The sequence below is a fragment of the Dama dama genome, chromosome 23 (genome assembly GCF_033118175.1).
Source record: "Dama dama isolate Ldn47 chromosome 23, ASM3311817v1, whole genome shotgun sequence".
Taxonomy (NCBI): Eukaryota; Metazoa; Chordata; class Mammalia; order Artiodactyla; family Cervidae; genus Dama; species Dama dama.
In genome coordinates this window covers 45511309-45538671 of record NC_083703.1, presented here as the reverse complement: position 1 = coordinate 45538671, position 27363 = coordinate 45511309, and the positions used below count along the sequence as shown (strand labels likewise).

The following is a 27363-nucleotide window of genomic DNA, read 5'->3' as shown; positions in this document are numbered from 1 at the left end:
AGACACCTCATGCGTTTCTCCATAAAGTCCCTAAAAACTACTTCAGAAAACAGTCATTTAAAATAATGGCTAACGCACAGGTAGGTCAGAGTCACCTTTTAATTTTAAAAGGCATGCACTAGGACAGTAAGGTAAAATAGCACTTAAAGCTTAAGAAAGCTTCAGACTATACACTCTCTCCGTCTCTGGCATTTGGTGAGTGATGATTTCCGTTAATTTCTTCGTGATCACGATTTCCTTCTTCAAGACAGAAGAGTTTTCATTTGACTTGCCAGACAAGACCTTAGGCAAAATTTTAATGATATCAAATGATATCATGTATATACGATCATATATATTTGATATATAAATAATATATACACATGATCAAGAGTTTTGTTAAAAAAATAACTTAAAAGCTGAGGAAAGCAAGGCACTCAGCATCAGGAGGCAGGGTCACTGCTGTCTGATGACCACGACAGCTGCTTGGCGATGCTCACGTTGTCTAGTCACCGCTGTCTTATGACCCACGATGGGTCCTTAGCGATGCTCGCGTTGTCTGGCCCGAGCAGAGCCACGCCGTGTGTGCTTCTCCCGGTGTCCAGGTACCTGGAGGCAGGGGGGGAGCGGTCACTCAGGTGCCATGGGGTCACAGGGACTGGACACTAAGCACCCGGCTTCCACTCACCTGTTGCTCACGTTGACCAGGTCTTCATGGCAGATGGCGAAGAGCTGCTCACGGTGTATCTGCTTCATCTCGTCCGAGAGGCCATACAGGAAGTGGTCCAGGCCTGAGAGTGAGTACAGGGGATGGGATGGGGTGGTTGTTGGGACACGCAGCCCCTCCTAGCTTTCACGCCCCGCTTCCACCACAGGTCTCAGCACTGCCCTGCATGTCCACTCCTCCTGACTCAGCTGAAACGTTGGGCAAAGGGGGAAGCACAATTTTGGGAGGATGAGCTCAAGCACCGTGGCTCCAGGTGTGTCTGCTACACTACGCACCTTTATCTGAAGGTGCCACCGGGGCATCCACGGCAGAGAAGACCGAGAGCTTTGCCTCGTCGATGTCTTGCTGGGTGAACCTCCCGGCCTTGGCCCAGTCGATGGCCTTCATAAAGGACTGCAGTGTTTCCGTGGAACGTGGATCCCTGGAGACCCGAGGGATCAGACACTGATGTTTACCCACAAGGGACAACCAAGTATGACGCATTGGTCCACACTTTGGGGTCATCAGAGGCTGGTTTCACATGGTACAGACGGCCCAGTGCGCTGGACACTGACGAGTGGCCGCACAAGCCACCAATGCTGTCCCTGGAGACCCAGCCTGTCACCCTGCTAACTATACCTCTGCCACCAGGACAGGGACTGGCCAGAGGGAACAGAAGACACACGTCAGACACCCCAGATGTAACAATGGCCTCTGTGGAGGCCGATCTCGGGCATCCTCCCTGAACACAGAATCCTCCAAGGTCCTCACTCACACAGGCATGTGGTCCCCAGAGCATCTGTGAAAAACGCCTTGTTTCTGACCCTCTGGAGACCCATAGCCCCTGCACAACTACGACCACGTCCAGCCCGTGAGGAGCAGAGGGAAGCCCCTGCTTTGGAGGTGTCAGTCCTGCCCTGGGGCAGCGGGGCCATAGGACAGAGACGTGAGCAGGCAGGAGAGTCTGTGGCCCTGGGGACCCAGCCCGGCCCCGAGAGTGTCCAGGTCATCTCCCACGTACCCTGGTCTCCAACCCCAGAGCTGTTGCAGGCCCAGGGTTCCCAGGATTGTCTGTCCCCACTGCTGGTGTGGTGAGAACAGGGGAACGTCTTTCTGAAGCTGGCCCTGTGCGTAGCGCGCTCAGATTCACCTGTACGAGTACAGTGTGAACATCCCGCCATAGCTGAGCCGGGCGCCTCCGCCATAAGCTCCACCTTTTTCTCGAATTTCCGTGTGTAAGAATTTAGCAGTCATCAACCGTGCCAGGATCTTGAGGCTGAAAAGATAAAAAGATGCACATTAACAACAGCACAACTGGCAGGGCAGGAATGAACATAACAGCGTGATCCATGAGGGCAAGAAAAATGTGAGCAAGGTGAGGCCTGGGTGACGGGAGGGACGGGGCAGGCCTACTCCCTCCTGCCCTGCCACAGTACTCGGGCATCTTAGGTGCGTGGCCTCCACCATGAGCGTGACCCTCCCTTAGAAAACATGCTCCAACAGGGAAAGTCTGCCAGGCCCCTGCGTCCCCACGACGTCCACCGTGAGCAATGACAGCGCGCCGCCCAGCCCTGGGTCTTCTCTATGGCAGGGGGCGCGTGTGGAAGGTTAGCCTGAGCTCCTGGGAGAGGTGGGGGCCCAAAGACGGCTCTGCTCCTTGGCAGGGACAGGGGGTGGGGAGGCGGGGTAAGGAATCCACCCATCCACAAATCTTTTTTCAGGAACTTCTATTTCTGTGATGTACGGAAGTTAAGTCCCCACATCCAGGGAAAGTGGTCCCTATCTGTTTCTAAACCCACATGTTGCTACTCAACAGAGCCACACACAGTCCTGCTCCTGAGGGCCCAGCCCCACGCACCTGGCGTGGTCTGGGGCTGCATATGGGGCGGTCCTGATGCACTCGGCAACGTAGTTCACAGGGAACGGGAGCAGGAAGTGCGTCTTCATCTGGCAGGGCTCGAAGGTGGGGTCCTGGGGCAGAGGCCAGGCTGTGTCAGTACCGTGTGGCCAAGACCCTTGAGGACCCAGAGCCCTGACCATGATGCCCTGGGCAGCAGCAGCAACCCCATCCACACACAACAGCACTGCCAACCTTGCCCCACACAACCTCTGCAGGGTGGAGGTAACACATCCCAGCCCACCCAGACCCCCTGGGTCACCTCACCCCACTCCCTTCCAGGGCCCTGAGTATGTGGCCCCGTCTGGTCACTTTCCTGGGATAAGCGCCTTTGCCTTTCCTGGGGTCATCGGTGAGGGGGTGGGGGGTGGGGTGGGAGGTGACGTGATCCTGATACAGCAGTGATGTTTGAACAGAGGTGGACTGAACACGAGGCATCCACACAGACAGCACCTGGTGGTCTCAGACAGGCTGGCCATGGAAGGGGTGGCAAAGGGGGCAGGGTGCGAGAGGAAGGGACTCACCGTCACCAGCCTCCTTATGACTGGGCAGCTCCCGCTGGATGCCTTGGGTGCAGGTTTCTGGAAGTGAAACATTTCCCAGAGAAATGAGTAAACCCTGAAACGCACGTGAGCAGGTTAGGTACATTCCGGAAACAGCCTGGACGCTTAGGGTCCAGGCAGGATAGGCTCTGCGGCCCGAGTATTCTTCCATCATGAAACTCGGGGAGCAGAAGTCCCCTTGTCTTGGACCGCAGGGTGGGCCCCCAGCCTCACCTCCACCACGTGCGGGCACACGGGCCTCTGCTGCTTCTCACTCCAGCTGAGGCTCCTCAGGAAGGCCTCCACCACGCCCGCTGCCTGTGACATCTGCTGGGCAGTCGCGTTCACAGAACATCTGTTTAAAACAGCGTGTGCACAGAACCATTACTGTGAAAAGATTACCAAACTGTAAAAACATATACATGTAAATGTACAAACAAAAGCCGAATAAACCAAAAGCCAAACATCACAGCCGTCTTCTTTCGCCACATGCTTTCCGGGTATGGAAAGGCCTGACCCTGCTCTCCACTGGCTCAGAGCTCTGTGTCCCTGAGGACAGGAGGTGCAGAGAACAGACCCACCCATAGTGCCTTCAAGGCCATGGTCTCAGAACACACACTGTCCAGAGAAGGATAAACCTTCATTCAAGTAGCACTGTTAAGTAGTCAGAGGATAGTGGTAGTTCTCCACCCTCTCAGAAAACATTTCTCTGTGGTTCCTCCAACCTCCACTGAATCAGACACTATCATAAAAAAGCGTCTGACAAACACTGAGAAGACCTGGGCTCTAGGATGCACGCTGTGGCCGCCCCCAAGTGCTCCCTCTGAAAAGCCTCTCCACACCACACTCAGCAACAAGGAGGTAAGCGCAGCCTGGAGGCCGGCGCGGCCCTACCTCAGGCTGTCACAGCTCAGCAAGTGTTTCCAGATACGCAAGAGCTTCCCCAGGACGGGCTGCAGGTCAGTCATCTCCGCAATTCTCTTCATCAGCAGCACCTGAGTCAGAGAGCCCACAGAGAGAGCCTGACCAGACGTCCTGACACAGGGACACAGGGCTGTGTGTGTGGTTCTGTGCACGCGTGGGATTCGCACTTGCCCAGCTCGAGGGCAGGGAGCTGTAGGCTTGAGAAAATAAGGTGAGAGAGAACATTTTCCGCCCCCCCAGCTCCAAAACCTGGCCAGTTCATGGTGGCCAATCTGTTAAGAGCCCTGGAGAGCCAGCCAGCCTGAGCAATCTCACCTGGTCCATCCCCCCGAAGGTCTCCTGCAGGTCTCCTGCAGGTGCCAGCGTCCTGCCTGCCCTGATGGACGCATAGAGGTGGCCCGAGTCAGGGACCCCATTGGACAGCTCCTGCGCAGCCATCCTCACCAGCACACGGAAGTGCTCCTCCTCCTCAAGGCGGGGGCTGCAGCGGAGAAAGCCATGATGAGCCCTGGGACCCAGCCATGCCCCCTTCCCCAGTGGGAAACCTGCCGAGGGCAAGTTCTCAGGGGAGGAAAGTGTCGAGACTCCACCAGCGACCACAGGACCAGGCCTGCAACCAATCACAACAGGGCAAAGTGCTCACAGGCCTGGGTCTCTGGTATGTCTGAGGTCATGTCTTTGCAAACACATACTTGTTCAGTATCTCACTCCACAGATGCATCATGTCTGCTAGGTTTCTATCGAGGCAGAAAGAGGAGAAGAGCACACCCTAAACCAGGAGGGAAGAAAGAATTCTGACCTTCTGAAAAAGAAAAAAAGACACAGGGAAAAACCAACCCCCGCCAGCCTGGACCCAAGGAAAATAGTCACCTGCTCGTAGGTGTTGAGGTGTGAGTCATCGGGGAGCACCTGGGGGGCGGCAGCCAGGCCACCTGTCTTCAGCTCCACCTGCTGGGCCAGCTCCCGGTAGTCAAGGCTGCCGCAGCCCAGCCTGTGCAGGGAGAGCGTGGAGTCACAGGGCAGAGGGTCCTCTGGGCACGGAGTCCCCCGACTGGGCCCCCCGCCCACAGCAATGCCTGCCCAGCAGCTGGGCTCCCCAACCCCAAGCTCTGTAGCCCCTCAGGTACAGGCAGTCTTGGGGGTGGGGGACCTGAAAAAAGCTTCTCTGTACTCTCAAGAAGTCACTTCAACATGGATGACACCTTGGGAGGGAACACCCTCATCACTGCCCTGAGTGCAATAACTAACTGTCCCAAGTAAATGAATAACTAACTGAAGTCAAGGTGACGACTGGGCTCTCCGGGAACCCTCTGCCATGGAAGGCAGGCGGCGGGAGCGGGCCGTACTAATGAAGGGCGGGGAGCAGTGGACAGGTTCTGCGGGTGACCGCAGCCCTACATGTCACGTTTAAAGCTTAAAGCTTCTGATGAGAAGCATTATTCTCTTCATCATCTTAAAAAGAATTTAGTTGAGATAGCTGTGTATTATGTTCATGGTTTATAAATGTATTTTAATGTACTACATTATAGTAAGAAAGTATGATGTCCAGAAAGAGAATTCTCAACAAATACATCACCCACCTTTCTGTAACAACACTACGAGATTTGAAAAATAAAACTACTCACTGACAGGTGACACTGATTCCCTGAAACAGGACACACAGTGAACACCCCCGAGTAACCAGGGAAGACGTGCCGAGCTCTAGAGGTGCATGTCTGCCCCATCCAGCCCCTTACTTGGTGAGGACGCTGCAGAAGAGCGGAACGTAGGGCCGCAGCTCCACTGGCAGGGCGTTGAGGCTGCAGAAGGCTCTGAAGTAGACCACGCCGTTGGTGGGCTGTGCGCAATACTGGACCGGCGTGTCCCCGGCTGCGGGAACAGGGGTACTTCTTCATATTCTCACCAGCAAAGTTTTAACCATGTAACCATCATGTAATATTTTTAAAACGCTAAAGCTTTTCAAGGATGGAGTTTTAAATTTTTTATTAGCAAAAAAATGCTATTCATTGGCTGTACATCATTCAGACAACTTTCCCTGCTATACTTTCGTTATGGCAAAACCTGGAAGTCTTAAGTTGCTTTGTGAGGAACAAGAGCAGAGCAGGGACACTCTTGGGGTGTCTGACCACCTGCGGTCCAGCAACGCCGCTTGCACTCAAATCCTGGGCATGGGGGGATGCTGGCGGCCCCTCCCACAACACACGCCCACATAACCTCACCCCGCCCACCCCACATGCCACTCGCCCCCCAGACCCCTCGGGCACTACCCTGTGTTCTCATTTTCACATCCTGAGCGCAGTGCCTGACCTGCAGTGGAGCTGGGCACTACTGATGATGAATCACGACACTGACTCAATGAACTTCACTGATAAACCAGACCTGAGGGGGACGCTGACCCAGCTTCCCAGAAGCCTGGGCCAGAGGAGGGGCTTTGCCAACACTCACACACGAATAACAACAGACACATCATGAGTCAGGGGTGCTAGTGCACAGCCAGAACTCTGACTAGACATGGGCACCATGAAGGCCAGCACTGGGGTCAGACCTGCTCTGGCAGGAGGGGCTGTCGTGTAACGGCCACAGGGAGCAGCACCAGCACCATGGGCGAGGGCCCTGCGTCCAGGGGAAGCAAGCAACAGGGAGCAGCAGCGACCCCTCTGCATCCCACAAGGCAACACCCAGCGCTGTGGGCCTCCGGACCCCTGCCCGACTGGGCTGTGGAGAGGGCGGAGGGGCCCGGAGGACACCGTGCCCTTGAGAGCCATGTGAACATACATGGTAGAACCCAGAAGCAGGGTGCTCAGCACTGCCAGACCCAGGGCTAGAAACGGGGACTCAGACGTCCTCTGAGGACGTCTACCAGTGGCTCTCCTCTCAGGAATACCAGGACCCGCCACTGACCTGCCTGCACCACCTCCAGCTCCGTGACCGGGATGCAGGGCTCAATGTCCGACACCCTGAGCGCTGGCAGACACGACACGTCCGGAGGTTGACTCTGCTGAGCCTGTAGTTCCAAACCTATGGGAGGGGGAGTGGCAGTGAGCATCCAAGCCGGCCCTTAGAAGGCCCTGCTCAGTCCCTCTCCTGTCCATGAGTTTCTGTAGTCTCCCCTGGGTGCAGGGAGCCCCGCAACGCTGGGGTCGGAGGTTGCCAGAACCAGAGACAGCAGCACAGTAAGCACCCAGCAGCAGTCGTCTCCCCAGCTCATCCTCAGTGATTTCAGAGGATAGGTTTGCTGGGGGAGGGGAGTTTGTGCAAGCAGTTCCCACCCCCATTTTATACCACAGACTGAGCTTGTGGGTTGAAGTGCACTAACTCTGTACTCGTTTAATTTTATTTCATTTTCACTCATCTTGGCAATATGCTGTGTGATCACATAAAGTTCACAAATAAAGAAATAGGTGAACACACTTTCAGGGCCCGATCTTACACTGATGTGATGGAGGGGTGATAGGGGACAGACGGACACCCTCTCCTTGAGTCCCTGCTCAGACCAGGCAGCCCATGGGGAGGGGGTGTCACAGGGTGAAGTCCTGTCAGCCTGAGTCACCTCACCCCCACCCTGAGTCTCCAGTACCGGGTCCCCACCTGGCCCCATGCAGGCAAAGGGAGCCAGCTCCACGTACTTCTTGGAGCCTCCACACCTTCAAGGCCCCTACCCGGCCATTTCCTCCATCAAGTGGAGCACCCCAAACACTGTGCCTCAGACATGTCCTTGCATCCTGAGAAAGCCCCCTTGAGCCCTTTGTCCTGGAGAGCACAGGGCAGAGGCCGCCGTCACCTGCTCCATCACAGGCCCCGGCGGCCCAGCCATGCCCCTGCACACGGTACACATAACGCAAGCCCCAAACTGGAAGACTGACTTTTCCAACAAACTAACCTCCCATTCCCACTTCTCACTGGTACTTATCTGCAGACTAGACCCCGATTCACAGATTCTTTGCACTGAGTCCACACTCAAGACTTACTGGCCTGATGCAATGGTAAATGCACTAGGCTGTATCCTATGTCTCCAGACCACTTTGCCGTGATCCTGTAACCAGGGCCACCATCCCTCCACAGGCAGGCATGGGCTGGAACATACAAGTTTTCTTAACACAAGACACCCCCACGGCCAGGCCAGGCTCCTGATAACTCAGGGAACACACGTCTCTGTGCTTGGGTGTGGAATTACCTTCTGTGCCACAAACAGCTTGGAAAATGGATGGACCACATCAAACTAAAAACCTGAGAGCAAAGGACACTCTGTCAATATGAAGAGGCTGCCTACACAGCAGGAAAGTATTTGCAAATCTAATGTTACCTGGTAAGATATCCAAAATATCCAAAGAACTCAGTAGCAAAAACCATCCAATTAAAAATGGGCTGAGGACTGAACAGGCATTTTTCCAAAGACAAAGATGGCCAACAGGAAAAGATGCCCAAAACCACTCACCAGGGACATGCAAATCAAAATGCACGAGCCGTCACCTCACAGCTGTCAGAAGGGCAGACAAGAGCTACAGCAACTGCTGGTGAGTCTGTAGAGGAAAGGGACCCTTGTGTACTGTGTGCGGAAATGGGGCCTGGTGCAGCCACTACGGGAAACAGTGTGGGGGCTCCTCAAAGTAGTAAAACCAGAACTACCATATGGCCCAGCAACCCTGCTCCTGGTTATCTGAAGAAAATAAAACACTAACTGCAAAGGAGACACACACCCCCTGTCCATGGCAGCACAGCACTATTTACAATAGTTAGGATGTGGAAACGACAACCTAAATGCCCACCGATGATGAATGGGTCAAAATGCACACACACACACACACACCACCACACCACTCCACACCACACACCTCAGAATACCACACTCAGTCATAAGACAGAAGGAAAAATTTCCATTTGCAACAATGTGGATGAAGCTTGAGAGTATTACACTCAGTGAAGTAAGTAAGTCAGACAAATATCTATGATCTCACTGATACGTGGAATCGTTTACAATAAAAACACAAAAAAGCAAGCTCATATAAACAGAGAACAGACTGTGGCTGTCAGGGGTGGGTGGTGAGAGAAATGGATGAAAGGGGTCAGAGCTACAAGCCTGCAGCTATAAGTTCCAGGCACGTCATGTATGGTATGGTTACTGAAGCTAATAATACTGAATTTAGATTTGAAAATCGCTAAGGGAATTTAAAAGTTCTCATCACAAGAATTCTAAGTATGATAATAGAGATTACTGTGTGTCTATCATTGTGCCCACAATAAAGGACAGAAACGGTAAAGAACTAGTAGAAGCAGAAGAGATCAAGAAGAGGTGGAAACAAAACACAGAAGAACTGTACAAAAGAAGACCTTCATGACCCGGATAACCACAATGGTGTGATCGCTCACCCAGAGCCAGACATCCTGGAATGCGAAGTCAAGTGGGCCTTAGGAAGTATCACTACAAACAAAGCTATTGGAGGTGATGGAATTCCAGTTGAGCTGTTTCAAATCCTAAAAGATGATGCTTATAAAAGTGCTGCACTCAATATGCCAGCAAATTTGGAAAACCCAGCAGTGGCCACAGGACTTGAAAAGGTCAATTTTCAACCCAGTGTCCAAGAAGGATAGTACTGAAGAATGTTCCAACTACTGGACAATTGCACTCACTTCCCATGATAGTAAAGTTATGCTCAAAATCCTTCAAGCTAGGCTTCAGCACCACATGAACCGAGAACTTTCAGACGTTCAAGCTAGTTTAGAAAAGGCAGAGGAACCACAGATCAAATTGCTAGCATTCACTGGATCATAGAGAGACCAAGGGAATTCCAGAAAAACATCTACTTCTGTTTCATTGAGGGGTACCTTTGACCCCTTTAATCCATTTCTCCCACCATCTACCCATGCACAGCCTTTGACTGTGTGTATCATAAAAAACTGGAAAACTCTTAAAGAGATATGAATACTAGACCACCTAACCTGTCTCCTAAGAAACCTGTATGCAGGTCAAGAAGCAACAGTTAGAACTTTATATGGAACAAATGACTGGTTCAAAATTGAGAAACAAGCATGACAAGGCTGTATATCATCACCCTGTTTATTTAACTTCTATGCAGAATACATCATGCCTAGTGTCAGACTGGATAAGGCACAAGCTGGAATCAAGACTGCTCGAAGAAATATCAACAACCTCAGATATGCAGATGATACCACTCTAATGGCAGAAAGGGAAGAGGAGCTAAAGGCCTCTTGATTGAGGGTGCAAGAGTAGAGTGAAAAAGCTGCCTTAAAACTCAGTATTAAAAAAATCCAAGATCATGGCATCTGGTCCCATCACTTCATGGCAAATAGAAGGGGAAAAGGTGGAAACAGTGACAGATTTCCTCTTCTTGGGCTCCAAAATCACTGTGGATGGTGACTGCAGCCAAGAAATTAGACGAGGATTGCTTCTTGGAAAGAAAGCTATGATAAACCTAGACAGTGTATTAAAAAGCAAAAAACATCACTATGCCAACAAAGGTCCGTATAGTCAAATCTATGGTTTTTCCAGTAGTCACATATGGATGTGAGAGTTGAACCATAAAGAAGGCTGAGCACTGAAGAATTGATGCTTTTGAACTGTGGTGTTGAAGACAATTCTTGAGAGTCCCTTGGACTGCAAGGAGATCCAACCAATCAATCCTAAAGGAGATCAGTCCTGAATATTCATTGGAAGGACTGATGTTGAAGCTGAAGCTCCAATAGTTTGGCCTCTTGATGTGAAGAGCCAACTCAGTGGAAAAGACCCTGATGCTGGGAAACACTGAAGGCAGAAGGAGGAGGCAGAAGATGAGGAGATGGTTGGATGGCATCACCAATTCAATGAACATGAACTTGGGCAAACTCAGGGAGGTGGTGAGGGACAGGGAAGCCTGGTGTGCTGCAGTTTATGGACTCGCAAAGAGCTGGAGACGACTGAGCAACAACAATAGAGATTAACTGGATGAACTGTGGTAATCATCTCACAACATATAAATACATCAAATCATTATGTTATACATCTGGAACTAATATGATGTTATGTCAGTTACTCCTCAGTTAAAAAAAAAATTAGGCGGCTTTCCTGGTGGCTCAGTGGTAAAGAGTCCACCTGCCAATGCAGAATACATGGGTTTGATCCCTGATGAGGGAAGATCCCACATGCCACAGAGCAACTGAGCCTGTGCTCCAGTGCCTGAGTGTCGCAACGACTAAGTCCATGCACCCCAGAGCCCATGCTCTGCAACAAGAGATGCCACCAATGAGAAGTCTGAGCACAACTAGAGAGCAGCCCCCACTTGCTGCAACTGGAGAAAAGCCCTCGCAGCGATGAAGATCCAGCACAGTCAAAAATAAATAAAATTATTTTGAAAAATAATAAACTTATGGTTGCTGCTGCTGCTAAATCACTTTAGTCGTGTCCGACTCTGTGCGACCCCATAGATGGCAGCCCGCCAGGCTCCCCCATCCCTGGGATTCTCCAGGCAAGAACACTGGAGTGGGTTGCCATTTCCTTCTCCAATGCATGAAAGTGAAAAGTGAAAGTGAAGTCACTCAGTCGTGTCCGACTCTTAGCGACCCCATGGACCGCAACCCACCAGGCTCCTCCGTCCATGGAATTTTCCAGGCAAGAGTAGTGGAGTGGGGTGCCATTGCCTTCTCCGAAGCTTATGGTTACCAAAGGGCAAAGGGAGGTGGGGAGGGATAAGTTAACAGATTGTAATGAACATATACACACTAAAGTACACAACCAACAAGGACCTACTGTAATAGCACAGGGAACTGCATTCAATAGTCTGTGATAAACTACAATGGAAAAGAATCTGAAAAAGAAACAGAACCACTCTGCTGTACACCAGAAACTAATACAACATGGTAAATCAACTATGCTTCATTTACACTTTAATTAAGAACAAATTTATGGAAGAGCTTAAGGTAACTCTCTGCATATGTAAAGAATTCAGAGATTAAACAGGTTACACATCGACATTAACCCTGTCTTTACAAAATCAAATCACCTCAAACTCAGCACGATCAAGTCATGCTAGAGTCAACTCCACCTGCCGACATGCCTGATAAATTCTTCGTGTAATCTCAGCCAACTTCTCAGGGGTGGGGGGGAGGGCGGATGTGTATGTATTCCTGTGTACTGTGTACATATGTAAACGTCATATGCTACAACCTGCAACTGCCGTACAGAACCCAGTGGCTCTGACAAACGCACAACGTGAGTAGCACACCACCATCAACGGCAGATGTCACCGCCCCAGAAGGCAGCCCCACCTGCTCTGGGCTCACGGCCTGTGAGACTCACGGACCTGGCGTGTTCCAGTGTTCTGGCCTCGATATGGCTGAGCAGAATCCCACCATGTGGACATCTCAATTACCTCTCTGTGTGGACACATGTGGGGCATGTCAAGTCCCGTGTGGACAGACGCTTTCACTTCTCTTGGGTGAACGCTCAGGAGTAGGACCGCTGGGCTTTACAGGCGGTACAGGTTTACCACTTAAGAAACCACAGACCCATTTCTGTGTTCACAGCGCCTGCACCACAGGCACCCACGGGGGCTCCGTGAAGAATGCAAGGCTTGCATCCCCCCGAGACCTGCTACCCTGAGCCCACAGCGCACTCCGTCCCCAAGACCCGTATGCAGTCAGCTGCAGACTGCCACGCAGCACGCACCCAGTGGCCTATGCAGCCTCTGTAAGGAGAAGGCGTCTGTGAAGTATATAAATGCATAAACCCTGTGAAGCCACCTCTCTCCCAGAACTCTGGCCTCTCCTGCTGAATCACAGAGTGTAGTTTCTGAGGAGAAGGTCAGTCTTGCTGGGGTTAACACAGAACTCTGTAGGCAGCCAACAGAGACCTGCTGGCTGAAACCAGCTGCCTCCTTAGTGCTGGAAGCTCAGTGGGGCTGGGTGAGGGCGGGGCAGCTGCCAGACCTGACCTTTCTCATAGATCTGCTGCTTGTCTTCCGGGGAAAGAGAAGTGATCTTTTGCTGCAGTTTTTCTGTTTCCATCTGTGCTTGCTTCTCGGAATACCTGTCGTCTGGTTTCATGGATAAAGTCAGCTTGTGCTGATTATTCTGCAACAACCAGAGCAAGAGAAAAGTCAATTAAAAACAAGGTCTTATGGAAGCCAGCATTGAGCCAGCCTCCAGCAGGGTGCACTTAGCCCCATAGTTCTGTTTTCCCATTTCTCACGGTGAGGACAACAGAACTTGCCCCACGAGGCTGTGCACGCAGAGCCCAGGAGCCACAAGCAATCCTTGAGGCCACCTGCTCTGCGAGGACCATGTGGTCTACAAGCCAAGCTCTTACCATCTGGAGCATAGTCACTGTAGTTCCCATGTCTTAACTACAAACGCATAGACATTGAATGGTGCCTTTACACCTTGGTTGTACAAAGAAACCACCTGCACCTTTTAATACCATAATAAACCTTTGGCTTTAGTCTAAGTTGAAGATAACAGAATAAAATAATTTTTTACCAAGTCTTTATCGTACTACTAACTTCTCAAACCAAAACTAAACTCTCCACTCAGTATTTTATAAACCATGAGGACATCTAACATGACTCAGTTGACACTGGGCCCCTTGACTTACTGCAGCCACTAGACACACACGCCCACAGAAAGCTCAAGTGCGACACCACAGAGCGGGAGGACCACAGCACATCAAGCACCGTGTGCAAAATGTCTTGTGATCAGAGACGCAGGACGAACGGCCACAGCATGGGCCCCACTCCCAGCGCGGGTGCCCAGGATCACGACCTCATCACCGCAGGACAGTCCTCCCTACCCCCATCCGCCCAGGGCAGCGGGGGAGATGACATTCCCCTCCATCAGTGACGGTCCACCAGGGAACACACACAAAGCACAAAAGCCCACAAGTCTGTGGAGACAAATGAGCACCGAAAAGTCCTTGGTAAAAATAACCAGAACATTCACACATTTGGGCCACTCTTCTCATGTTCTATACAATCTATTAGCAAAACAGAACAAATATACAGGGCGACCCCCTGGGGTCCAGGTTCAGTCCATGGTCGGGGAGCCAATATCCCGCAAGCCAAGAAGCGCCCTCCTCACCAAAGCAATACAGGCAGATGCTCCATTAAACAACCCCCCACACATTCATACACAAAAACCCACCTGCATGAATATCTGGAAAACACAACTTTTAAAGCTAATATGACCATTTACATTTTTAATCAACAATTAAAAAATTAAATCCCCTATTGTCAAAAATCAACTTATACAATGCAGAGTATATTTCTAATGTTCCCTTCATTATTATAAAATTCAACTTCAGAATTACAGACATAAATTCTCAACTTTCTTACCTTAAAATACTGTTTTACTTTTCCTTGCAAAAACCTTGGATTTTCCTCCAGGCACTTTCGGAACTGAGCCACCTGACTTCCAAGCTTCAGGAGCTCTATGGGGTCCCCGTCGTGGTTCCAGCAGGAAGCAATGTACTATTGGGGGGCAGGTAGGGGAGTCACAACGAGCCACAGTAACCTGCAAACCCTGTGTCTGCCCAGCAAACATCCAAGCCTGCCTTTTCATCAGGACTCAGCTTCTAGACTTAAAAATACCACAGATGACTGCTCATGAAGAAAATTAAATCATTTTTTGGCTAAAAGAACTAAACTCATGATTTTTTTTCCCCTAACAAATTAGAAAGCACAGATTTAAAAACTACTTTATGGAAAACATAATTATGAAGTCATGATAAATCCCTATCCATTTAAAGCACTCTCTAAATCTATTAAAAAATAAGACATCAGAAAGCTAAAGAAGCAAATAAAAACACGAACAATGTATTACAAAACTAAATTAACAGTAATTTTGTATCAGATCCAAACACCGTAACTTCCCCGGTTCTAATGAAAGTTGCTGTGAATAACAATCTGGATTTTCAAGAACCACTAACTGGGCTTCCCTAGTGACTCAGAGGCTAAGAATCTGCCTGCCAATGCAGGAGACACAGGTTTGATCCACGATCAGGGAGGATCCCACATGCCGTGAAGCAACTAAGTCTGAGCCTCACAATTACTGAGCCACATGCTGTAGCTACTGAAGCCCAAGTGCCTAGAGCCCGTGCTCTGCCACAAGAGAAGCGACCACAATGAGAAGCCTGCACACCACAACTAGAGAAAAGCCCGCACAGCAATGAAGACCCAGCACAGCCAAAAATAAATAAATTTAAAAAAACCACGAACTAACAAAAAAGAGAGACTGAGGAGTTTAAAAATACGCACAGACGTCAGGGTGAGTCCAAAGCTGACAGACTGGTGTTTCATCTGTATTTCAATTTTATGAAGTAACGCTTCAATGCGATCCTCTTCAAATCCTTTCCTACAGAAACATCAAGAACTCAAGACGCTGAAAAATCCCTATGTCTGAACAAGGCCACAAAGGTGACATCCAAACAGCTGCCATGGAGGAGTGCGTGTGATGTGAGCCTGTGTTTGGGAGTGAGGACCCAGCCCAGCCCTGCAGATGCTGCACATACTCGATGACGTCATCTAGCGTCCGGTCCACGATGTCCCGGACCGTCTGGACGTCCTTCTCTGCGATGCCCTGCAGGCCCACGCTGAAGTAGGCCTCCCGCGTGCAGCCATTGTACCTGGTACGAAAGCAAGTGACACATCAGAATCTGCACGCCCCTCCATCGCTGGTTGAGGAGACGCTTCACTGAGATCAGAGCCTCTACAGGACTCGGCCAGGAGAACCCAGGAGGGTAGCTCCTCAGGTACCTGCTGCTCAGATACGATGGCTCACACTCACACTCATGTCCTTTTAGTTTTTCCAAAAACCACCACAATTAAAATTCCAGAGCAGAACAAATCTAGAGAGTGTTACCATATGCTATGGTAAGGACTTCTAAGGGCCTGACTTTTCAAGCAGGCAGCAGCATGCCACTCTTGGAAGAGTTACCTTGTTGGGGTTTTTTTTGCCAATTGCCAATTGCAGGGGACATCCAGAGCTTGTGCTGGAAGCATAGCTGGGGCAGGAAGAGGGCCCTCCCCTAACCACGGGGTGTGGAGCTGCCTATACCAGTGACCCCTCCTCCCCCACTCCACGAGCGGCCAGTAACCCCTGCCCTGCAGGGACCAGCCCAAAATGTGTCCAGACACTATTAGGTGTCAGAAGGCCCCTCACTGCTCAGTAATGATCTGATCTGACAGTGACACGCACCCAACATCAGGGGAGAAGTCAGTGCCAAGTCCGGATTCAATGAGGGCTTTGTAGAAGGGGGCGTTGGGGCCACTGATCAGGAGTGAAGACAGAAGACTCAGCGTGAAGGCTTCAAACGTGTCGGTGATGCTTGATTTATAAAGAGGGTGGAAGAGAGGGAAATGGTTGGCCTGTGGAAATGTTTTCAAAACTACTAAAATGTCAATCTATGGCAAAAACCACTACAATATTGTAAAGTAATTAGCCTCTAACTAATAAAAATAACTGGGAAAAAAAATAAAACTATAATAACTGGGAAAAAAAAACTACTAAAACCACAATAAACACTTTTATTTTCCAAAACAGCTGAAATTCTATAGAAATTCTTACATTTCAACCTCTATTTTAATAGTTATGTGGGCAAAAGAGCATTTCTTGACTTGCAAAGCTCTTACACTGTGGGACCTCAGGGGTCTCACACCATCAGCAGACCGTGACAGCGTGGCAGGAGCCCTCCCTGCCCACACCCCTCAGGCCAGGCTGCTGGGGTCAGTCTTGTGTGAACAAAGCTTCTCAAGGTCAGAGTTCACAGGGCTCTTCTCACATGCAGAGGCACTGTGACCCCAATACTAAACCCAAACCGTCCTGATGCTGTTAAAGACACCCCACATCTAATAATACCACTGGAGGCCCAAATGCCACCACCCACGTGCTCCCAGGGGCGCGTCCCCACAGGGTGGGTGGCGTGATCCTCACACACTCACTCAGGCAGGAGGAAGCTGACGCTGATGGTCGTCTGCCCTGAGGGGCCCTCAGCCAGCGAGTCCGGGGCGCATGTGATCTGGAACTCCCTCTGCAAGGGCACAGGCGTGCGTCAACGGATGCAGATGGGCAAGGGCACCCGATGTACAGGACATCCCCTGTGCTTCTCATCAGGGCAACTGTGCTTCCGGACAGATCACTACTCTTCCGGCCGGAGAACCCTCACACCCACGGCAGGCCCACGGCAGGCCCGCGGCGCTGGAAACCCTAGGAACACGCACCCGACCTGCATGTCACATGCTCACAGGCCTGCTGATCCGTGACTCGGATCCAGCTCTCACCGGCTCATCCCAGGGCTTCTGGGCTGGCACTGACGTCCGTGGCTCAATTCTCTGAAATTTACTCAGGGCCTCTTCGTGAATTTGCTTCAGATGCTGCTCCAGTGGAAAGTTACCGTAAGTGAAGAACCTGCAATTTGAGAGAGCACCTTAGTCTACATCAGGCTTTGACTGAACCAGAGGGTGTGCAGGATCTAACAGCCAGAACACGCCAGTCCGCACGCTGATGTCAACTTCACACAGGAACGCTTGTTTAACCACAACACTGAATAGAGAGACTTCTGCTCTTTTCTCAAGATGTGGTTCAAACAAAGCACAGATTGTATAAAAAGGATTAATTAAATAAGATCGGGCAAAAACTGCTCTTAATTTTGAATCTACTATAAATGTGTTACAAAAACCAAATAAACTACACCTTAAAATACTTAAAATCTAAGCTACAGCACCAGAATAATCCATCTAAGACTAACAACAAAATTTAAAATGTCACAAACGTCAAATCTGGGTCACAAATCTTAGATCACCCATGTTTTTAGGACAACACGTTACTCACTGGGGTGAAGAGCATAGTGCATAACTCATCTTTTTAGCAGAACACAGTCTGAGCTACGATTAAGGGCCTGGGAGCTAGTATCCTAGAGATCCCATCAGCCTCCCTCTCAGACCTGAGAAAGTGTGAAGCCAGCAGTGAGGAGCACCTAGCTGTGCACACTGGTCCCAGCACACCCAGCTGGTTCAGCCCCAGGACCCCTGGAGGAAACACGGGTCTGGAGCAGGAGGAGGCCTGCCTTTGGGGTCAAGGCAGAAATCAGAAGTCACTGAAGATGTCAAGGATGACTGTCAAAGAACTTCCTGAGGCCACCGTGAGGACAATTTGAGCACTAAAACATTTTTCAATTTCATCTGGTGATCACATGGTCTTAGATATATACACATATATGAAAATATTTCCATGAGGTCATTATGGTCCATGAGGGGGCACCGTCCCACCAGAAAGGGTGCTTAAGGGACACAGCAAGGAAAGGCTGCCTGTGGGCCTCGACTGATCAAACATCTCAGGGACAACTGGAAATCAATCTTGGTTAAGGCATAGGTGGTTTTATTCAATCATTTATTCTGTTAAATGTGAAAACGGTGTTATCTCATGTAAGAGAACATCCTTGTAAACATCTATGTGTATCCGTGTATGTCTATACACGTATGCATGTCTGTGTGTATCTATACATGTCTAGTTGCCTGTTTATACACATGTCTACGTGTCTGTGTGTGTCTACACATGTCTATGTACACACCCAGAGGACGAAGTTACAGGCTGAGCACATAGGGTTCACTGATCTACTCCCTACACTCTCCTGAATGATTAGGAGTTTTCATAATTAATTTTTTAAAATTTTACACTTAAAATAGTTTTCCAAATAACTTTACATGACTGCTTAAAGTATTTGTAAACTACTGTTGTTCAGTCACTAAGTCATGTCTGACTCTTTGCAACCCCATGGACTGTAGCCCGCCTATCCACTGTAGGCTCCTCTATCCATGGGATTTCCCAAGAAAGCATACTGGAGTGGGTTGCCATTTCCTTATTCAGGGGGTCTTCCTGACCCAGGGAACAAACCCACATCTCCCGCACTGCAGGCGGATTCTTTACCACTGAGCCACCAGGAAAGTCCTTGCAAACTGTCAGCGTTTTATTATCAATCATACCTGAAACGGCAATTGACCAGAGATTGAATGGCACAGCTATCTCTCTGGGGGCACCTCTCCAGGACTGCATCAGCCCTAAACCATGGCCTCCTGTTATACCATCAGCCTAAGGCTGAGCTGCAGAGGCGGCAGGCAGGGGCCTCGCCCTGTGGGTCTGAGGGCGCGTCCACACTCAGCAGGCTCCCGTCCACTGCCCGTGGTCATGAAGGAAACCTCCCAAGCCCAACTCAAGAGAAGCAGGACACTGGGGGAAAGCAACCCAGCATCAGGCTTCCTAGGCAGCATCACCTGGCGTTGCTGGGGTGGTAGTGCATCGCATGGAACTGTCTGAGCTGCTCCCACGTGAGGTCAGGGATGCACAGGGGGTCCCCTCCGGAGACCACCGAGTATGTGTGGTCAGGAAGCAGGCGGTTCTGAAGGTGCTGTGAGAATATCCTCTCGTTATCTGTCTTCAAGTAAAAATACACATGTATGTGAAAACCAGCACACACACACTGTTCACACGATTCAACAAAGTAGCCGCATCCTGGGAGTCCCCCTGCTGACACCCCCAAGTACCCACCCAGATGCTCCTTTCAGCCACGAAATGCTAATTAAGATGTGTACATTGTTTTTTTAGACATGGTGCTACAGCACACTTGAACTCCAGAGTACAGTGTCGGGAAACAAAAACTCCCTGTGACCTGCCTTCCTACAACATTCACTGCGTGTGGTCGTCTTTACCATAACTTGAGAGACATCGTATCTGCGTACCCACCCTACACCGGGGCAGGAAAGAGCGGAAAACCAAGGTCCCAGGATTGTCAGCAACACGATTTTCATCTGGCCAAGCCCCAAAGACCAGAGGTCACCATGGTCCCCACACCCCCGCTGAGAACTGCCGTCCAGCTCATCGCCCAGCGGTGCCAGCTCACTGCACTGTCCACGCTAATGCAGGTTCTCACAGTGAGGATATTAAGTGACATAACAAGATGCCAGCCATCTGCAAAGACTGTTTCTACTCCAACATTTTATACAGTAGGATAATTTAACACAGCACGAGAGAGGGAAACACTCACAAATGCTCCCTTCATTTCATTGAAGACGACGCCTTTAAAGACCAAGGGCGTCTGGGGGTCATTTGGGTCCTCATGTTCTAGTCGCCATCCTTCCTGCCTGAAGAGTGACAGACGATTAAATGGTGACAGTGACTCTACCGCTGAACTAAAGATCAATGAACCAATCTCTACATACCAGAAGTCCAGTTCCCGCAAGCATGGAAAAAAGGCTGCGTCCAAATACACAGATAGGAGGTTCTGGAAGTCCTTGGGGTTTTGTGTGGAAAATGGGTACAGGGTGTAATCGCTAGCTAGACACAAAGAAGAGGAGGGTTTTAAACACAGCGGTTTCCCCAGGTTTACGCCAGCACTGTCTGTTTCAGCCTCACAGCAGGTCCACGCTGTCAGAGGCACAGAGACAGTAGCACCCGCTGCAGGGTGGGGGGTGGGATTACCCACCAGCCCATACCCCCTGCTTCCTGCAGCCACAACCCAGACACCAGCCCTGCTAACCGACCTTTACGGCATTATTCTCCAAAGAAAACAGCCGCCACCTTTTCCAGAAAAAATTCAGATGCATTTTCCCTAAAATCCCAGGTTTTATAATCAACCCCAGTGTGGTTTTCCTAAGGGATTACCCATCAATGGCCTCCAAACAGAGATTGGAAACTCGACCCCAGCCTCAGGACTGCCACCCCCACAACTGAGACCAGGCAGCTCTGGCCGGGCCCACGTCTCACCCGTGAAGGCGTTCATGAATGTGGACAGTGACCGGTTCAGCATCTTGAAGAAGGGGTCTCGGCAGGGGTACCTCTGAGAGCCGCACAGGACCGTGTGCTCCAGGATGTGGGGGGCACCGCTGCTGTTGGTGGGGGTGGTGCGGAACTGCACACTGGAGACATAGCCGCACGGTCAGAGCCCCTCGGGGTACAGGCCAGCCACGTCCCCACCTGACCCACAGGAGCCAAGGGGGAGATACCCCTCTTCTCCATTCCTGCTGAACCGCTGCAGGTGTGGTAGACGCCCTTGCAGAGCATCCAGATGTGTACATTGTTTTTTTAGACAATGTTTAGACATTGTTTTTTTAGACAATGTTTAGACATTGTTTTTTTAGACAGATGTGTACATTGTTTTTTTCCTGCTGAACCGCTGCAGGTGCGGCAGACGCCCTTGCAGAGCACCCAGACCGTGAGCCCAGGATGCACACACACCTGAACAAGTTGTTTCCATCCTCGCGGGCCAGGTGCAAGTACTGTGCTCCCGTGCCGTCATGGCTGAGCTTCACGGCTGTCAGAGACAGCTCGGGGACAGGTGTCACCTGAAACAATGAGGAAATGGGGGAGCTCGACTCGGCTGGAAAGGCATGCAGCCCGGGGACGCTGCGTCTGTGGGACCTGGAGGACCTGGCGGGAACCTCCAAGTCCAGAGTCCACAGACCAGGAAGGCAAGACCTGGGGCTGAGGACAGCACCACCATCTCTCCTGAGTGCCCACTATCTGCTAGCATCTCCCGAGTGTGCCACAGGCGACCCCGGGGGGAGGCATCCAACCCCACTTACAGATGAAAACTGAGCCTGGGGCTAACGGGACAATTTGCCAAGATCACAGAGCCTGGAGTCAGACCCCTTGTGTTGCACCGGGCTGCCCTTGAAGAGAGTGGACTCGCCTAGAACGCACCACAATGAAGAGGAGCCCTGCTCAACACAAATAGAGAAAGCCCATGCAAAGCAGACTCAGGACAGTCAAATAAATTAAAAGAACTACTCTATTATTTAAAAACAGCAAACTCTTCCTCACCCCCTGGGGGAGGTCTTGTCTGTGAGCACTGAGTAACTTCCACTGTCCTTGGTACTGAAGCAACTGCGTCAAGGCCCTGCCTGTAACCTCAGCACCTTGTCACCATGACCACCACTGGGTGTGACAGGGACCTGTCTTTACTGATGCAACTTCCTAGCAGGGCAGAGGTGAAAGTTCTGCTGTCCTCAGCCTGCTCTGGGGGCCCTGCTACAAAAACTATGTGCTTCAAGTGGCCTACTGATGCCCACATAAGTTACAGCAATGAAACTGTTTACACCTCATAGTTCACAACTGTACTTCTGTCAGATGGGATCAGTGTATTAGGTTGGTGCAAAAATAATTGCGGTTTTGCAATGTCAAACTTCACCACTTGTTATTAGAACACAGTCTTAAATGCGGTTATACATCATTTTAATGTGCATTTCCTGCTTCATGTTTTTTGCTAATGACTTATTACTTTTATATTTAGACTATGAAAATGATGTTAGACAAAAAGCAAATCTGAGCGATTTTCTTATTCTAGTTCAAAATGGGCATAAATCAGACAAGACAACTCACAACATCAACAATGCATCTGGCTCAGGAACCGCCAGTGAATGTACACAGCGCAGTGGAGGCTGAAGAAGTTTTGCAAAGGAGATGAGAGCCTTGAAGATGAGGAGCATAGTGGCCAGTCACTGGAAGTTGACAATGACCAACTGAGAGCAATCATCAAAGCTGATCCTTCTACAACTACACAAGAAGTTGCCAAAGAACTCAACGTTGACCATTCTATAGTCATTAAGCACTTGAAGCAAATCAGAAAAGTGAAAAACCTTGATAAGTGGGTGCCTCATGAGCTGACTGCAAATCAAAAAAAAATCCTTGTTTTGAAGTGTCCTCTTCTCTTAGTCCACATGATGAATCATTTCTCAATCAGATTGCGACATGTGACGAAAAGTGGATTTTATGACAACCAGCTCAGTGGTTGGATGGAGAAGAAACTCCAAAGCACTTCCCAAAGCCAAACTTGCACCAAAAAAGGTCATGGTCATTGCTTGGTGGTCTGCTGTGCGTCTGACCCACTACAGCTTTCTGAATCCCAGCAAAATCATGACATCTGAGAAGCAAGCTCAGCAAATCAATGAGATGCACTGAAAACTGAAACGCCTGCAGCAGGCAGTGGTCAACAGAAAGCCCAATTGTTCTCTGTCACAATGCCTGACTGCAAGGTGCACAACCAGTGTTTCAAAAGTTGAACGCACTGGGCTACAAAGTTCTGCCTCTTATGTCATACTCACCCGACCTCTCGCCAACTGATAACCACTTCTTCAAGCATCTCGACAAATCTTTCGCAAGGAAAATGCTTCCACAACCAACAGGATGCAGAAAATGCTTCCCAAGAGCTCACTGAATCCTGAAGCATGGATTTTTATGTGACAGGAATAAACAAACTTATGTCTTGTTGGCAAAAATGTGCTTATTGTAATGGTTCCTATTTTAATATATAAAGATGTATTTGAGCCTAGTTATAATGATTTAAAGTTCATGGTCCAAAACTGCAATTATGTTTGCACCAACCTAATATTTAAAACCAGTCTACCTCTGGGCTTCCCTAGTGGTCCTGTGGTTTAGAACCTGCCTGCCAAGAAAGGGGACATGGGTTCGATCCCTGGTTCAGATTCCACATGGCAACTAAGGGCATGTGACACAACTACTGAAGCCTGTGCTCTAAAGCCTGGAAGCCACAACCACTGAGTCTGAGTGCTGCAACAACTGAAGCCCTCGTACCCTCAGCCCGTCCTCTGCAAAGAGAAGCCACCAAAATAAGAAGCCTGCACATTTCAACTAGAGTAGCCCATGCTCGCCACAACTAGAGAATGCCCGTGCATGTGTGCTAAGTTGCTTCAGCCGTGTCCGACTCTTTGCAACTCCATGAACTGCAGCCTGCCGGGCTCCCTATCCATGGGATAGGGAGAATACTGGAGTGGGTTGCTGTGCCCTCCTCCAGGGGATCTTACCAACCTAGGGATCGAACCGGCGTCTCTCAAGTCCAACCTGCATTGGCAGGAGAAAGCCCATACACAGCAGCAAAAATCCAGTGCAGCCAAAAATAAGTTAATTAAAAGTAAAAATAAAATAAAATAAAACCAGTTTACCTCACAAACGGCTCTCACAGTAATTGTTTCTCAAAAAGGACCATGGTTTATTATAAACTAAGTTTCCACAAAACTTGAAACATACAGGAAAAGAATCATGCCTCTGAAGAAGGTATTATTAACCAGAACTATACAGAAATCCCAAGTCTCTTGAGACTTCTTTAGGGGCCCCACAACCATGAATCCCTTTAAGTGGTTCAGAGACCCTGCCCTGAATACGCCCTGTCCCTGTTCCTGGAGACAGATAGTGGCTCTCCTTTACTTCTCCACAAATCCATCCCCACCCTGCTTGTGCCCAGCAGAACCTCCTGCATCTTCCTGTTGCACACCCGAGTCCTTCCGACTGTGAGCTGCCTGCCTGTTTTTATTAGTGTAAAGTACAGTGTGAAACCAACATCCAGTCAACTGTATCATGTACATCGTTGTCAATTACAGCATTAAAGAAAAAAAAAGTTTAAGCCAAACAAAACAAGATATTTTAACATAAACTAAGTACCTATAGGCCCACACAATCTCTTTTGTATAATCCTGAAACCCAAATAGCTCAAAACCAGAAAGATTTTGCCCAACTTTGGAGCAAACTTGGTTGATGGTAGGAACTTGACCTGAGTAGATGTGGGGCCTTCAGTCTTAACACAGGTCATCAGCAATGCAGAAACAAAACTGTGTTTATTTGCTCCCTAAGCTCTGCAAAGAAGTGAGGCCTCAGGCACTCTGGGAAGGGGTTAAGGGGTCTGCTTTCATCTGAGAGTCAGGAAACCCTTTCACTTGCAAACTCTGCTCCTTTGAGCATCTGCTGTGAAACTGAAGGAAGCTGGGGGCGGGGGGGGGGGGGGCGGGGGGGGGGGGGGGTTGGGGACACAGATGAACAAGCCCACCCACCACATCTCTGCTCTGAGCTGACACAGGAGGCACCCCCCCAGGCCCACCTGGCTAACGGTGAAGCCGTGGATCCTCTCTCCAACACGGTACTGCAGTGCTCGCTCACAGGCCTTGGTGCTCCCCCACCTCCAGGCTCCGAGGTGGGCACTGTTACATTAAAGGAAAGGAGTCAGATGATCTGCTGGAAGACTGGCTAACATAATTCAGCAACATAACAAAAACACTGCCATGTGACAAAGAATTCTAAGAAAAATGAAAACCTGCATCTTCTAAACACATTTCAGAAAATCAGTTTCCATTTAAGTCCTTTCAATTGTATCTCAACTCACCTAAGCCTTGTAATATCAAACACTTAATGATGAAAACCTTTTATTTCTACATGTCCATAAGTAACTGTAATACAATCATGTCACCAATTTCCCTTGATTCTGGGGAAAAAATACAATTCTCGTGTCAAGATCACGGTATCCCAACGAGCTCAGACTACAATAAAGTTTCATCCCACACCTGCCAAATTAGTGAGAATTAACAATCTAGTGTTGTCAGGGGCTCACATGGCCACTGGGTGTGCACACTGAAGGAAGACTTCAGAACAGCCCTGTCCTTATTAGATGAGCAGTTCATTCTCCTCAACGTATGTGCCCTGTGACCTGTACTCACTCCCTGCTGCACAAACACACAACAACGTGTACACCATTCCCAAGGGCCCCAAAGCCAGCAGCCCAAATGTCCAGTAACAGAGAACAGATAAATTGAACTATTCAGTTGATAAACTTAGCCTTAAGAATGAATGGATGACAACTACATGTATCAAAGATGTGGGCACATGATGCTGAAGCAAAAAAGATGCCATCCAACCAGGTAACACCGTACTGCAAGACTATACAGGGATGGTAAAAATACAGAGGAAAGCAAAGTTACTTCTGTAAACCAGAAGAGCAATTTCATTTAAGAGAGAGGGAGAGTTAAGATGGGTAAAGGGTAAGCTTAACCTGGGTAACAGGGACACAATTTATAGTATTTTCTACATTAACATTAAATCTCACAAAAATATTCTTTATAGAAAGTATCCGCTGAAAACACTGACTCATTCAACATCATGCAATAGTATGGGTCTATTCTATAAACAACCAACATTTCTGTCCTGGATTTAGCCAATTCTAGAATTATGGGATAGAAGAGTTTAACCCAAATACCCACTAAAGACAGCCCAAAGACAGACACCCCTGTTTCCTACCCTGGGCAAACAGCAGCTAAACTCCATCATAAAATAATTCTCTGAATCAGCATGAAACTAAACAATTTATGTTTCTTTAGAAAGTAAAAAGTTACAGATGTACAGAACAGACTTTTGGACTCTGTGGGAGAAGGCGAGGGTGGGATGTTTCGAGAGAACAGCATCAAAACATGTATATTATCAAGGGTGAAACAGATCACCAGCCCAGGTTGGATGCATGAGACAAGTGCTTGGGGCTGGTGCACTGGGAAGACCCAGAGAGATCTGGTGGAGAGGGAGGTGGGAGGGGGATCGGGACGGGGAATACATGTAAATCCATGGCTGATTCATGTCAATGTATGGCAAAAACCACTACAATATTGTAAAGTAATTAGCCTCCAACTAATAAAAATAAATGGAAAAAAAAAAAGGAAAAAAAGAAAGTAAAAAGTTACATTTTACAAAATCAAAAGGAATGATGCTGATTCGGTTTGAAACTAAATGCATTCTTTTCCCATAAATCCACTCATTAAACACGAAGTTTTTAATTCTTTTTAATTCCCTCAGACAGGGAAGAATCCACCTGCCAATGCAGAAGACCCGGGTTCGATCCCTGGGAGAGGAAGATCCCCTGGAGGAGGGCATGGCAACCCACCCCAGTTGGGCCTGGAGAATCCCGTGGGCAGAGGAGCCCGGCAGGCTGCGGTTCAGGGGCCGCGAAGAGTCGGACACGCCAGAGCGAACAGCCCTCTACCCCGGAGGCCCCACTCTCAAGGCCGCAAAGGCGCTCAAGACCCCGCCCACAACCGCGGGGAAAGGAGCAAACGCCCAGCGAGAGCCCTGCCCGCCGCCCCCTCGTGTCGCTCGTGTCAGCCCACTTCAGAGGGTCTCCGCCTCGGAGGCCCGACGACCGGTTCGCGCTGGGTCCTGGCTGGTTTCACCCCGCCTTCGCTGGCCGCAGCTCCCCAGCCTCGGTAACCGGACAGGGGCTCCCTCCCTCCGGGAAGAAGGTCACCACGGGGCCCGCTCTGCCTTCCTCGCACCGCGGCCTGCGAGGGCACCCCGGCTGGGGGCCGGGCTCTGAGAGTCGGAGCCCCACGCGAGGGGTCCCTGGTGGGGTAGCCCCGCCGCCCCGCCTCCTCCCCGCGTCACCTTCCCCTCGCTCCCGGCCCCCAGGCCCGCCCCCTCACCCGCTGCTCAGCCTCCGGAGCGCGCTCTGCGCCCTCCAGCCGCCGCGCCACATGCCGCCAGACTAGCTCGCTGCCGGCGTGACCCCGTGCAAC

General features: G+C 49.9%; 1 protein-coding gene across 3 annotated transcripts; it reads right to left on the bottom strand.

Moving 5' to 3' along the window:
* Positions 1-81: 81 nt before the first annotated feature.
* PITRM1 (pitrilysin metallopeptidase 1) lies at positions 82-27363 on the bottom strand. 3 transcript variants are annotated; one of them, XM_061126588.1, is made up of 27 exons: positions 27271-27363; positions 24912-25011; positions 21260-21366; positions 20789-20940; positions 20245-20359; positions 20070-20166; positions 19300-19460; positions 17311-17437; positions 16972-17060; positions 16229-16357; positions 15543-15656; positions 15289-15385; positions 14368-14502; positions 12973-13111; positions 6950-7066; positions 5785-5917; positions 4919-5039; positions 4741-4817; positions 4364-4529; positions 4019-4119; positions 3359-3479; positions 3107-3163; positions 2544-2656; positions 1836-1961; positions 982-1127; positions 668-770; positions 82-588 (listed from the first exon to the last, which is right to left on the bottom strand). In XM_061126588.1, exons 1-27 carry the CDS (start codon positions 27321-27323, stop codon positions 489-491), a joined length of 3096 nt encoding a protein of 1031 aa, XP_060982571.1. In that variant the 5' UTR covers positions 27324-27363; the 3' UTR covers positions 82-488. The 3 variants fall into 3 exon arrangements, 2 of the variants coding, with proteins under 2 accessions (XP_060982571.1, XP_060982572.1); XM_061126589.1 differs by lacking the exon at positions 24912-25011 and having other exon boundaries at positions 27271-27350; XR_009690068.1 differs by lacking the exons at positions 82-588; positions 668-770 and having other exon boundaries at positions 1001-1127; positions 1707-1961.

Excerpts from the sequence above, each read along its gene's own strand:
- PITRM1 (XM_061126588.1), bottom strand. The coding sequence starts at position 27,323 with ATGTGGCGCGGCGGCTGGAGGGCGCAGAGCGCGCTCCGGAGGCTGAGC. Across the intron at positions 17,061-17,310 it reads AGAAGCCCTGGGATGAGCCG|AGGGAGTTCCAGATCACATG; the intron begins GTGAGAGCTGGA and ends GTGCCCTTGCAG. Across the intron at positions 15,657-16,228 it reads GACTTCTCCCCTGATGTTGG|GTACAATGGCTGCACGCGGG; the intron begins GTGCGTGTCACT and ends CTTTCGTACCAG.